The sequence below is a fragment of the Semicossyphus pulcher genome, unplaced genomic scaffold (assembly GCF_022749685.1).
Source record: "Semicossyphus pulcher isolate SPU_LCO1_2020_fin unplaced genomic scaffold, fSemPul1.0.p SCAF_1, whole genome shotgun sequence".
Classification (NCBI taxonomy): domain Eukaryota; kingdom Metazoa; phylum Chordata; class Actinopteri; order Labriformes; family Labridae; genus Semicossyphus; species Semicossyphus pulcher.
Window position 1 is genome coordinate 33,342,177 of NW_027211603.1, and position 14,716 is coordinate 33,356,892.

At 41.1% G+C, this 14,716-nt stretch overlaps 1 protein-coding gene across 1 annotated transcript in view; it reads left to right on the plus strand.

Annotated features, from left to right (window-relative positions):
* The first annotated feature begins 586 nt into the window (after nucleotides 1-586).
* The window catches only part of ano1a (anoctamin 1, calcium activated chloride channel a), a 62,577-nt gene continuing 48,447 nt past the window's right edge, over nucleotides 587-14,716 (plus strand). Inside the window, exons 1-2 of the mRNA XM_069673816.1 lie at nucleotides 587-675; nucleotides 9,590-9,744. Coding sequence (XP_069529917.1) covers nucleotides 9,646-9,744 — 99 coding nt within the window. The 5' untranslated portion in view covers nucleotides 587-675; nucleotides 9,590-9,645. The remainder of the gene's footprint in view (nucleotides 676-9,589; nucleotides 9,745-14,716) is intronic.

Below are 14,716 nucleotides of genomic sequence, written 5' to 3' on the forward strand. Positions count from 1 at the left end.
GTAAATATGAATGCTGCTGACACATTTGTTAGGAAAACATGCTACAAGAGCCTTTTTCTTGTTTGAAGGGTTTGCTAATCTAATCTACTCTGCCATGTACTTTAAGTGAGATGTAATTTCCCACATATGAGCTTGATCTGTTCTTTGCTGTGAATTCTGTGTGACTTTTGGTGACTATTCCTCTGAGTTCAGATGTGGGGGTGTGTTTGGGAACTGGCAAACATCCTGGCTGTCTACTGCAAGTCCACACATGCCTGGGAATGTCTGTCTCACCTGAGGAGACTTCCGCTGAGCCTGGCTGAATGTCGCCAGTGTCCATTCACTTAAATATCAATAAGAATATGTACAAATATCAGATGCCCTGCCAAAATAAAAAAAATTGATCTTACAGGATCTATAGGATTATTTTAGAACATGCTCTCTTTAGGCGCTGGCCTATAAGCAGTCCCATACCTTTAGTTGTCACGTTGCATAACCCACCAATGACTTCATGTTCTCCCTGAGCAGCTGTGTGGGAGGAGAGACTTTACCTGAGGAGGCCAGAAGCACTTCCTCCTCCGCCCTGTCTGCACACAGGTGAGTGGGAAGTGTTACCTGGCCAATACCTTCACTTACTCCTTTTTTCCTCTCAGCGCAAACGGACCCTCTTTGCCCTATTTTAATTCGGGAGAAAAGGTAAATATTGATTTCATTTTCTACACATTGTTCTCCATTTAATGAAACCTGCCTTTGTTTACTCGTCTCTCATTCATTTGCTCTGCGCGTAAAGTGCAGCTGGGTACACTTTCTTCCCCCTTGAGCTACGTGTGATCTCTCAGGTTTCATTAGTTTTTATGCTCGTCATACAGTAGTGCTAAAATAATTGGGCAACGTTTTTGGCCAAGTCAAATAGATTTATGATAACACGCTGTGAGCCTGATTGACGTGGTGTGTCCTGGGGCGCATTTTTGAACGAGGAGGCTTCCCCGAGTGTGTGATTATGCCGATGTATGTTCATTGAATTAACTTGAAACAATGTGTGGGAAACACTGTACTGTTACTGGTAATTCGTGGCATCTACAGTCTTCGGTGTCTGGAGGAAGCTGTTTAGTGAATGTAATGTGCTCCCCGTGTTTCCCCGTGAGCTTCGGGTATCACCCAGCAAGGAGCGCGTCCGGGCTGACAGCGGACAGGCGCTAAATCCGATAGTTGTAGGCTATAGTTGTGGAGTAGAAGGTGAAATAACTGATTACTGAGGGAAACATTCCCTTTTTCCCGTGTTGCTTGGGGCACGTTACTGCAGATATTTAGGAGAAATCTGCTCGGTAAAGACACGATAAATCTGAATCCAGATCACTGCTTCATATTTAACATCCTGTGTCGCTAAATTGTTGTGTAAAGGCGTTAAATTATGTTTCGGTGGGTATTTGTGCGCCCTGTATTCCCTCTCTGATGTTTTCTGTTATATGTCTTTACGCGAGACCACTACAACACTCGCTCGTGCGCTCTGTTCACCTCGCGCCTACTGGAAGACCCCAGCGCGAGTGGGCGGCACCAGCTGGCGCAGTGATGCTAGAGCTGGAGAACAATGTTGCATTCATATCCCATAGGAAATAACAAGGCCTACAAGCTTAATTAAAGCTACTGGAAGACTATGTTCCCCTGAAGTCCTCCCATCTCTTATCATCAGCAGCGCTCACTGCTGACCAGCTTTAGATAGAGAACAGTGATACTTGTGTGATGATGTGACAGCATTATATTACAGACTACATACATATAGTCCTACTTCAGCTGGTGATAAAACGTTTTATTATGGGTGACATCGTAAACATTAAAAAAGGAGCTGTTCCATTTCCACCTTTGGTTTACATAAAAAAAATTTGTTTTGAATTTGAAAAGATGAAGAATATATAGTTGTAGTTATAATTGTGAAAAATGATGGCATGTCAGAGACAAACACGAACATAGAAGACTACAAAACATTTTTTCCTTTTTACTTGATGTCATATGAATTATTATAAAATCTGAACCACAAGGTGAGATCAAGCAAGAGTTAAAAATGCAATATTACAAGAGCGTAAATGTGATGTTTTTTAATAATTGCAAACTTGATCATCAATTGATCATTTTTCACTTCACTTCTCTGGTAAGAATAACTACAGTAAAGGAGAGCGAACAGTTTCAGTGTGCCACTGAGAACTGTTGTGGGCAGGTAAGGCAGGGAATCCACATTACCATTTTTTCCTATGGGACTTGAATGCAACATAATTCTGGACCGTTTTGGCACGATTTTCGCTGAGCTTCCCTGCGCGTTATCGCTGCTGTGTGAGTGGATAATCTCATTTAGACAGAGAGCGTCCTCTCGCACACACAGATGTGTTTTAGAATAGAATAGTCTCATTCTGACAGATAGTGTCACGTTGGTAGCATTTATTCAGACCTGTAATATTTTCTGCAATAATTTGAGATAAACACTCTCAGTACATAGCATACTGTCGCTTCATTTGGACAAACAGATTATTTTGGACAATTCGACATTCTCAGCTTTCCAAAAGAATTAATAAGTGGTAGCTCTCCGTGCAGCGTTTCCATGCAACAGCGCAGGCGGCTGTGAAGCACACGGAGGGATAGATGCTGTTGCAGAGAGCGACAGCGCTGTAGATCTGGTTTGGGTCTGTGTAGGAACCCCGTGCGCCTTTTTAAACCCAATGGAGCGTCAAGATGATGGAGATGAGCCGTCTGGGAGTGTAAAGCGGCACGATAGCGCGGAGGAGCCCGGTAAGAGCTCTTAATTCCTTTAAAAATTTTGCAAGAAACGCAGAAATGTGATGATGGTCGTGATGTTTGTGCGCGCTCACAGAGACAATATAATGCATTTACACTTTATTTTCTATTCGTCAGGGATTTCTTTAATATCTGGTTGTGTAAGGTTAGTGGATAAAACGCACATGTGCACACTGTTGCAGCTGTTCATGCAGGGAGCCTTACACCTGTGTTACCTGGAGTTCGACATATAATCTTTTTGCATTAAGATGCTGATGCTCTTTACAACCATCAACATGATGCTTGTTTCCTGTATTATTGTGCAGTATCCTATCTTCAAGCGGGAACAGATTTTATGGTAACCTGCAAGCTGTTAGCTTTACTGTGTTCGTATTTACATAATCATTGTATTTGTCGCGTTTAAGTCACTGTCCACGTCCAAAAAACTTACCTTGATAGAAACAGTTTACCCACAACCTTAAAGGGCTGGGTCAGACTTTATTCACATAGTTTGGGTCATTGGTCAGATGCACAGGAACTAGTTTACAGATCTTTAACCAACTGTGGCTTGAAACTATAAGGGGTAGGTGGATTGATACTTCAGCTCTTTACACAAGCACAAGTTCACCGTGAACATTTCTAAATTAAGTTTACTTGTATGGAAAAAACACTTCAAAAGTGAGATTTTAGTTTAATAGACTTGAAGCTGCATTGACTGCCTCCAGGGGGGGCTGCATATAAATACATTGGTCTTGTTGTTTTGGTGCATAACAAAAACAAAGAAATGTAAAAAAAAAAATAGAAATCAAGTGAACAGCTGAACTCCCACAGTCAAGAAACTTGAAATCTATCTGATACTCAATATTGGAAAGAATTTTCTACATGTGTTTGTACAGAAAGCTGTAGAATGTCCAAGGTATTCCCAAGGGAGTGTGCAAATCTTAACTTTCAAAAATAGATAAGATAAAAAGTGCTCGTTCATGTAAAGCAAAAGAGATGTACAGGTTTCATGTTCAGGAAAAGTTATGTGACTGAGTGTTGACATATTATTTCCTTATTTTAGAGATGTTCGGATACCATTTATATCCTCCTGATACACCCTCGGATAACACTGCGCTATTGTTGTTTGCTTTCCTCAATTGATAAATTACCTGAAATTAGTTCTCGCCACGCTCTACTACCAGTGGCAGCCAGATACATCCGTGATAGCAGCACAGCACATCTTGCTGTGCAGATTGCTGGAGTGACAAAGAAGAACTGACGCTAAATCTTTTACCAATTGGTGTATAGACTTGTGTGATATCCAATACCTTATTCCTCATTTTAGGCAGAATCAGAACAACTGTAAAGTTATCATTGTGAACATCCACGCCACATGTTCTTGTTTCTTCAGTTCTTGGTTCTTAAGCAGCTATGCTTTAATCCCGTTGCATGAAAGCAGTTACCTAAAACAGGAAAGCTTTGGGTCCTAAAACCAAATCAATATGCTGGAAGATGCTAACAAACACCACAGAGCCAAAGGAAACCATAGAGGTGCTAATACGCCTTGGATTTGTTACTACAAGTGACACCTTTTACATTACACATTGATATTTGATCCACTGTGAACATAATCCTGTTTGTTAGGGCAGTAACCATTAGAATCAATATGAACTTTAAGTAGCAGTCTCAAGATCTTAGTATTGTTTTCTGTGGCGGAACCAGTGGGTATAACGGTTATTGCAGGTGTGTTGTTGGACCTTTTTTACGAACATCCAATTTGTTTCTCTTTCTTTTCATTTGTTTTTCAGTGTCATTATCTGTTGTCATCAAACTTTTATCTTAATTTATTTGTTCTTCGTTGTTACTTGCAACTTAGCAGACAACCAGGGAAAACACCTCCCACCTACTCTCTCTGGTGAACCTACCACTGCTGAGTGATGTTTTCTAATTTGTTCCCTGGAAATGTCAACCTGACACCCAGTTAGTAATACTGAAGAATACTGTAAGTGCAAGGGCTTTCATCATCAGGCCAAAGGCTCAAGCACTATTGTGTTAACTCATTCAGCAAGGAAGTTAACAAAGTAAAAGAAAGCTAAGAACTTTAAGTAAAGATCTTTGTGGTTTTACCTTTAAGTTCTGAAGTAAACAAAGCTAGAGATCATTATTTGGTTGTGACCACATTATTACAAAACAATTGGTCAATATTTCTCACCCCTTAACTTTGTGACCTCATTAGTTTGACTCACCTGCTCTGAACTTTGTAAATGTCACTCAGATGATTTGTAGTTGTCCTCCTGCTTGAGGCATTCTGCTGAAACTCTGTTTCATGGTATAGTGCGACACTCTCCTCTCACCTGTGGAACAAAGAGCCCCCACTTTTTGTTGCATATGTCTGTTTGATATGTACAATCTGGTGTTGATGGCTGAGTACACACTCTGTCACAGTCAGGACTGTTGGCAGATGCCATTGCTTCCTGATAGCTCTTTGTTTCTTCAGGATGCTTCAGTGTAAACCCTCTTTGTCAGGATGGGCAGGTGGATGTGTGTCCTGAGCGTCAACACTGGGGGACATCATGTTCAGTAGGAATTGAGATTCCTGCCTTTCCAACATTATTCCCAGTAAAGGTTATTAAAGCAACAAGTAAGCGATTTGTCCAGTTTTGTGCATGGAGACATTTTCTCTTCACTTGACTGTTTAACTCGGCTCTAATGAGCTTCCACATTAGAAAGTGCTAATTATTCCATCATCCAGACACATCATCTATAGTTCCTAACCAGCTAACACTCTTTGCATGTTTAAGTGGATGTAAATAATGAAATGAGTGTACAAATTTGGGACAGGTGGACCAGTCCTGGTTGTAAATGTTGATTTACTGTGAAAAAATAACCAAGTCCCCTGCTGGGTGCCGCCTGTCTAGGCTCTCTGCCAGAACATTTGGCAGATGATATCCAGCTCTGGGCTGGGTAGTGCTGCTTTCAAATACATGTAACTACACATTATAAACCACCTAATATATCTATATTGTATACTTGTACATTACTTAAAACATATGTTTTCTGAATACAGATACAGTGAAAGAGTAAAGGTCTCCCTGTGGCTGTACCAAGAAGCCTTTCAGGGCACCAGTAACCTGCAGTCCAACGTGCTTTATTCATGAAATTAAATATACATAAAATAAGACAACGACCAATAATTAGGTGAAAGATGAATCCTTGGGTTGATATGAGGTGTGCAGTGAAAATAGGCTGATGAACAAATACAAACCTGCCACGCCAGACAAGTTACTTCAAGTTCAGCTCAGGTATTTCAGTTGGCAAACATTAAACAAGCCTGTTCTCTCATTCTTTCTGCAAGCTTCACCCGAGACACCGTCCTGCCTGAGCCAGTATTACACCATTAGTATAAGTGACAGCTTGGTGGTCAAGGGTGGATATTAGTGACTGTAATAGAGAAAAGAGTGGAACATTTCCCATGAACCAAAACTGATTCCCATCTTCAATCCATCATTCTTTCTGGAAACTTCAGTGGAACAAGTCCTCACAACTACACGAAAAAACGACTGACATGATGGGTCCAAAACAGTTGAGAGTTTGGACCCAGGCTATGTCTTGGCTTCTAAACAACTGGGTTAGGTGAGAGAGTGTGATCAGGATTAAAAGAAACAAATATTAAGTGCTGACAAATTTTTGTTTCAAACCATTGGACCTAACCTTCTTCCTTAAAGGTTTGTGTCAGTACAACATCACAATACTTCTGCCTTTAATTCTGAGGAAGGACAGTCGTTTCATGTACCATGACAAGAGATTGTTGTCTGAAAAACAGAAGCAAAGGTCATCTTGTGTTTAAAGCAACAACTGGTGCTCTTATTGTATTTGAGGACGTTTCGTTTCATTGATGTAGTCACTGACACCCCTGTGACATTAGATACTGATGTGTTGTCATGTACAACAGCCAGCTTTATCAACGTGTAGGGACTTAATGTACAATGTTGCTCCAGCTGAAATTATTTCAGCTTGTCTCAATAACAGGATACTCTAAAATCCACACGGCAATGTCATTGAAGGGAAAGTAGTACAGTATAAACTGAGGATTGAGTTTTGAGTAAGATTGCTAACACTGCACTTTATTAAAAAAACAATACAATACAAAGTTAGCCAAATGATTACTATGACAGCAAGGGGGTTTCTGATTCTGAATGTGTCGCAACAGCAGGGAAACATTTAAACAACATTTATTTTATCTACCTGTTACCTGTCCAGCTTCGGTCCTAGGAACCGTAGCTGGGAGACAGCAGGGTTTTTTTGACTGATTTTAATTGGCTGGTCACTATTGTCCGGGTGCATTAAACACAATACGTCCATTTTCACAACCTCATACCTGAATCCGTGCCCATCCTTTTACTTTTCTTTTGCTCACACACTGGAGAGACTCATTTCCCATAACAAACCGGCCTGACTACAACACATGCACAAGTTATCCACAAGGCCACCTTCCTTGAAGGAAAGGCTTGGCCTGGAACATGACAGAGGAAGTTGAGTTGTTTTTTTTTTGCCAATTAATCAGCCAGTGATGACTTGGTTGATAAAGATTCTCTCTTTGACAAACAAGTTTTGTTGACTATTTATGGGGCAGCCATATTAAACTGTGGACTGTGGCATACGAGCAATACTCACGTTCAGTGAGCCAGGATCTCACTTCACTAATAACTCCCACTGGTGAACAGCAGAGTTAGCAGTGGTGAGGACCACAGTCAGGAGGAAACTGTGCATTTGAAATTGGCCTTTTAACAGAATGTAATGTTTGCTCAGGTAGCGTGGTGATGTTGGCTCCTTGCAGGTTACATTTAATCAACATTTCATGCCTGGTACTCATTTTATTCCTGTATTCCAGTTTTTGCATTTTAATAGTGACAATAAATGCACAATCTATATGCTATACTGCTGTGATTAGAGGAAAACAAGGAAAGACGTTAGTATCTCTGTGTTGTGTGAAGTGTTCAGACATCATTCAAGGACCTTTCAACACTGTTTGTAGCCACCAACATGTGAGGCCATCTATTGAAGCTTAAAAGGACCACGCATCACTTCTCAGGTTGTGTGTTGTAGCCCATGAACTACACACCACTTGACCAGCAGCTCTCTCAAGGCTTTCTGGAAATTGAGATTCAGACAGTCTTCAACAGATACTACACAAACACACCAACATTTCCAGCCACTAACATGAAGTTGTGGCGCAGTGAAGGCTGTGTACAGCTGTGGGCTCATTTATCATTATGACTGGAAGCGAGGGGGACAACCAGCCTGAAAATGCACCTTCAAACTGCTCCAAATGTAAAACATCAAACTGAGACTTTTTATGGATCTATTTGTTGGAACTCCTTTTTCAACCAAGACAACAAACTTGTTGTCATTGCCAACTCATCAAATCCAGCGGCTTGGTCAGTGATCCAACGCAGCTAGCTTTTGTCAATAACCTCCTTGAAGGTTGTTCTGTTCTGTTGAGGTCAGTTGACATAGTATAACCTGAACGGAACTCCTCAGGCTGAGGTGGTGTCAGTTTGTTTGGGTTGGCAGAGTTAAATTTTATGTGAAACCAACAGACAGTGTCTTCCTCTTTCACAAAGTTGACTTATTTTTAAGTCGTAGTAATTGGTCATATATATATATATATATATATACATATATTTATACATACGGTTATTTATGTGTTAGAACTTCAACCCAAACCATTATCTTTTTCTAAAAACCCAGCTGAGCGTTTTTATCCCTGATTCTTCTGAGCTGCGACCCATCCACAACATGAACCATTTTATTGGTGCACATCTTAAATTCATGAAATGTTAAATGACTCTTAGCAAGCTTTTTCTGAGTCAATTCTATTTTATTATCACTAACTCGACTGCTTAAATTTTCTAACGTAATAATTATTAGCGCTAACTTGACCACAGAGCCCTACATTTGCAAAACCTTTAAAGGGCCGCTGACCAAGCTGTAGTAGCCTATTTCACAAGGTGTTAGGATGCTGTAGAAAAACATAATAAAAGCACCCATCTCCCCATTAAAACATCCCAGATGTTTTTTTATACACAGGTTAAACAAAGAGATACTAAAAAAAAAGAACTCAAAAAACCAATAACTCCATTGGTTTCCATAACAATATAAAACATTCACACACTTTGGACAAAGTAAGGCTCGTTGTATGTCCATGGTTTCGAATCGGGCAGAGTCGTGTCGTGCATTGGCAGACTTAATTAACAATATCCGTCACAGTTGTTGAAAACAGATATTGCTTGTGGGATTCAGATAATTAACAGTGTGTTTGTAGCTTATTAATGTGTCTGGTTTTCAGTTTTTTTGCACTGCTGAGGGGCTCTGATTGAAATGTCTGTCATCTGTGCTCCCTCAGGAGAATACTAACTAATACCTAATTTTCCTCAGCTATGTTTTATTCAAATACAGTCACATTACAAAAGCTGTAAAAATCCCCTGAACAGTTCTGCGTTGAGAAATATGAAATGCATATCAGGCTTTCCTTTAGGCTTTGAAGTCAGTTAGAGGAATGTCAATGTAGATCTGCTGTGACAGGAAGCCATTGGACATGAGCCAGACAGAGTTCTTCTTCACCTGCACAATGTCAAAGAAAGAAATGCAAAACCTGGTGGAGTCGCTGATTTTGTGTCTCATGTTCCATACATGACTGTCCTGGACACCTGCAGACTTCTCTTCACAGTCCAAAAGTTTAATAATAAAATGTGTAGTGGAAATAGGATTTCTGTCACGTCAGTCTGCAAATGGCATTTCAATTCACCATGATAAGATAATACCACATGCTTATACCATGTCCATCTCTCTGTTTCTCTCCCAGCTTCTCCTCCCCCAGCCGGTGAGCACTCAGTCAGCCCGCAGCAGGAGGAGCCCAGCATGATGAGGAGGAGCGACCACTACCTGCCAGTCCCCGGAGAGGAGAAGAACCTGGATGGGGAGTTTGCCAACACAAATGCCCGGAGCAACGTGTCCATAGTAAGACAGCACATCAGTGTTTTCACTCCAGTAATGCAGAGTTGTGGCAGGTGGTGCAGAGCAGTGACTGAGGGAGATGGCCACTGATCACTGAGATTGTAAAGCTGAAGAGTTGCGAGGTTAAATATTTTTAGGAACTATACTACACTTTCTTAAGACCTACACATACACTGAGTTACACATGAAACAGGGCACATGGGCACAGAGGACTCCAGCGTAGTCCAAATTACGTCAAACCGATACATGCCCACACCAAACAGTGGACTTAGTGGGCTGTGGTGTAGGTGTTGAGTCTGGAAATAAATTCTTCTAACGAACTTTAACACAAAGACGACATGAGTCGTGTCTACAGCAAGGGTTGTGCCTAACAGAACTAGAGATTTATTTTCCTCTGAAAGTGATCAACATTTGGTCGGTCTTCTCTTGGTGTAGGTTAATAGGAGGTATGAAACAGAGCAGTCTGTTCAAACGTGTGTGAAGGTGTCTATTGGGGGGAAGGGGGGACGAGGTGACTGTAACCGTGTAACCGCTCAGTGTAGGCATGGATAGGTGCCCAGTGTCAGCTGCCTTAACAGTCACTACAAGCACATTCATGCCCCTGTGAGAGAGTTTCAGTGTGAGTAACTGTGTGAGCATCTGCTGTTTATGGAGGTTAATTTAAGGTAACTGTTCTTTAACCATGAATTTATAGCGAAGCTCTGAATATAACACAGTTAGCAACATGTGTCGTGTGTTTACTGCCACCAAAAGAGGAATTAATCTTTTCTTTATGTACAACAGCACAACTTGCACAGCGTCAGCAAAGGTGTATTAATGTTAGCAGCTGCATTAAAGTTACAGGGCTAAAGCTAACTTTGATCGAGAGTCCCCAAAGTTGGTTCAGGGTTGCAGTTCTTACAATAGAGTCTAATCTAAGGATGCATGCAGTATTTTACATGTTCTGTATATTACCTTTCATATGATCAGACTGTGATATTTGTACATAAATCCAACTTCACCTGCAGAACAGAAGGTGGTTAAGCTTCTATCTGGAGAAATACTGTAATTTGTAATTGGCGTTGACATCGCAGCCGATGAAGACCCTGGATGAGGCTTGTCCTTGGTACCTGCGACCCCTGATGAGACCATCGATGGACCCGCTGCAGTTCACCTATCAGCCTGGCATTGGGGTGGATGACACTGTCATCTACCTACTTCAGAGATCCCTCTCTCACCTGGAAATGGCGGGGGGCACTGAGAATCATGTTTTTTTCAGCCTCTGAGGGACTGCTGAGGGACAAGCTGGTGCACTCAGGAGTGGATCACCTCCTCACGGCCTAGATTTTGGACTATGTCACCAACCGTCCGCAGTACGCGACAAGGGACAAAGTAGATTCTGCTCAGGAGGCTCAGGTCTTTTGGAGTGGAGGGGGCACTTCTGAAGTCCTTCTTTGACTCTGTGGTGGCATCAGCCATCTTTTTTGACCTGCAGACTACTCCAAAAGCATCTCTGCTGCTGACAGAAATAGACTTAACAGACTGGTGAAGAAGGCACTGTCCTGGGTTGCCCTCTTGACCCTGTGGAGGTGGTGGTTGACAGGAGAATGATGGCCAAGTGGTCGTCTCTGATGGACAACACGTCCCATCCCTTGTAGGAGACACTAACAACATTGGGAAGCTCGTTCAGTGACAGGCTCCGTCAGCTGTGGTGTCTCATGGAGAGACACCGCAGGTCTTTCTTCCTGCCATGGTCAGACTCTATAATCAACAGTAAACACTCACACCATAACGGACACAAAGTGCAATAATACTCCCGTTAAGAGTGCTGAAACTCTTCATAATCTACATGTGCAATACGTATTTTTATTTATTAATGTGCAATATCACTATCTCACTTCTCAACATGTGCAATACTTCTTTACTTATCTTATTAGTTCTGTACATATTTTTTTAGGATACACTTATTTACTTACTTATTTTTATATGCCCTTTATTGTAATGTTGCACTATCCTCTTTGCTGCTGTAACACTGTAAATTTCCCCGTTGTGGGACGAATAAAGGATTATCTGATCTTATCTTAACCTAATTTCCCTTGTAGGTGTGCAGGATCCATGTGATGATTTTTAATTAAAATCTTGTGTCTGTAAGGAAAACATATTTATTAAAATCCTGCGTACACAGTCGATAGTGCTGATACAACACGTACACACAATGTGTGCACCTGCTTACGCTGCAATGCAGCAAACAATAACAACTGAAGACTCCCATTGACAGCATTTTTTGTTTTTGTCCACAGAATCAATATAGTTTTCCTCTGAGGAGAGCATTGTTGTGTTGTGTGGATGATATAAGGTCAGCAGCACCGACAGGTTGGCCAACATACAGGCTGTTTGAGTTATCCTGAACACGATGCGTCTCAGATACATTGTTTGCACTTCTGCTCTGCCTCTGAGATGCACAGAGTGAGTAGTAGAAACAAGGAGGTGTCCAAACAACCAACAACTCTGTGTTTACATGCCTGTCTTAGTTTATATGTAATGTTAATGAAACAACTGAGCTCAGAATAATAACACTTGCGACATTGTCTAGAGCTGCCACCATAGCTTTTGCTTATGCTTTTGTATTGCCCCATGTCAGGGTAAGAGGAAGTGATTTGTTTTACATGTGTCATGAAGAAAAATGCAGCAGAGCTCTTGAACAGTGAGCTTTATGAGCTTTAAAAAGACTGTGAAAAGAGCAGCACTTCAAGTGCCACCTGAGCTGAAGGACATTCTTCCAGCTCGGCACCTCGCTTTGATAGGACAGCATTTCTATTACCTCGACAGCCACAATATATTATTTATACTGGAGAATAAGTGTTAAATGGGGGAATAAAGCAACCAACAAAACTGATGGATGTTGATATTTTACAGCCTTTTCATGAGCATATAACAGAATATATCTTTATGGTGCACCAGGTCAGGAATGAGTCTTGCTCCGCAAACACAAGAAAAAGTTGAAAAAGTTGAATTACTACCTTGCAGTTGTATACCTCCACCAAAAGCTGTAGTTTACATCCACCAGTGTTATATCTTTATATTGAAAATAACTGAAAGAACACATTACCCTCAAAACAAAATGCCATAAGTAGGTCTACATTAAACTGTAGATGTCGAACCACAATCATGAACAGGATGGACAATATACCATAGAACTTCTCTCTCAGTCTGTGTTTCTTGTCAGTAGAACTTTTTGTGACAGCAGAATGAACAGATAGAAGGAGAGTGATGGGAGAAAACAATTAAATCAGATCTGATGAAGTTCCAAGTTTGCTGGGATATCCAACGTGACATGACACTGACGTGAGGCTGCAGTGACCGTGACCTTTGACCACCAATGTTCATGCTTCAGTCAAGATATTTCCTCCAGGTACTCCTGAGATATCGCTTTTACAAGAATTATACTTACTGACAAACAGACCCAAAAAAAGCCTCTGGCCTGGGCTTTGACCTGGCAGAGGTATAAAACCATGAAAAACAAAGAAGACGTTAAGAAAACAAACACACTTGTGGCTAAAGACTTATTGAATAGGTCTTAAATGGTTCCCTTTGTCCCTCAGGTTGTGCTACAGGAAAGTTTACAGGATCATTTAAAACCACAGTGTTTATCTCCCTGGCAGCATGAATGTGCTCAGTTCTTTTCATGGCGATTTGCATGTTAAATAATGAGATATCATTTGCACAAAGCTAATATTTGTTCCTGAATATGGTGCTCATGAAGTGAGTCATGTCCATTATTATTGGCCTTGAGGGAAAGAAGCATGTGTGTGAAATCTTCTCCCTACACGATGATATAATCATGTGTTAATCATGAAACTTAAGTTTGATGTCTTAAGAACAATTATAAGGAAATCAAGAAGATTATTGAGATCATTCAGCTGTAATCAAAACAAAATGTTCCTTAATCTTAAAATAACAAGAGAATTGTTCTGTGATACAAATAAAATTGTAGTCATTATTGCTTTAGCTTCAAAACAGGCCTTACACATAAGCACCCTTGGTCGATTTAAATGGATATATCATTTACGGTTTAATAGTTACTTTGCATTATTGAACATTTTGTACGGTACATGGCAAGGCACTAATTATGTTTTTAGGAATTAGGCTCAGAGGAAGTCTATGCTTGAGAGAAGCGTGTGACATTTGTTACTGTAATAACATGAAGTTAGAATCCCACAGTAACATTTTATCATTTGTGATTTACAGCATCAACATGCAAACACTGAGTGTTCCAGCTGCTATGCTGCTTACTGCGGCTGTGAAAAACATTATTGACTGGAAATCTGCTGGGTTGTCTCAGCCCAGAGCTTATTATGGCTCAAAAATCTGTGTGTGTGTGTGTGTGTGTGTGTGTGGGTGGGTGGCTGTGTGCATGTGGAGGCCCAGAGGAGAGGAGAACCTCATTTCCCGGTGGCTCGGTGAGAAAAGAGTTCCTATTGGTGAATGCTGCACACAGCAACACATCCTCATGCGCCCTCTGAGAAACGACCTCTGACCTTTGCAGCTATGACTACTTCCTGTTGAGAGAAGGCTAAAGATGATAAGTATGTATTGTGTGCGTGTGTGTGTGTGTGTGTGGTGGGGATGAGGCTAGGGGTTACATACAGGGTCAACACACACATTCATAGGCACATACACACACAGCAGCCCCTCATGCTGCTTCCTCTCACAGACACACACACACACACAGGAACACACACTTCGGTTGTACAGAGGGCTGGTGGCTGTAAAGAGGAAAAAGCTTTTCATTTCAGCGCTGTGTCAATATTAGCTCTTTGATTCATTGTTGATCTGCGACCATGAAGGCAATTTAACTGCGATCAGCTGGAGTTTATGACTCTTTTATCTACCGCGGCCTGTGTCAACTTGAACAGTATTGCCATGTAATTGCCTCTCTATCACCATCCAAACATCAGTGTTTGTTATCAGCTGCTCTCAGTGCTGTCAGAAATTC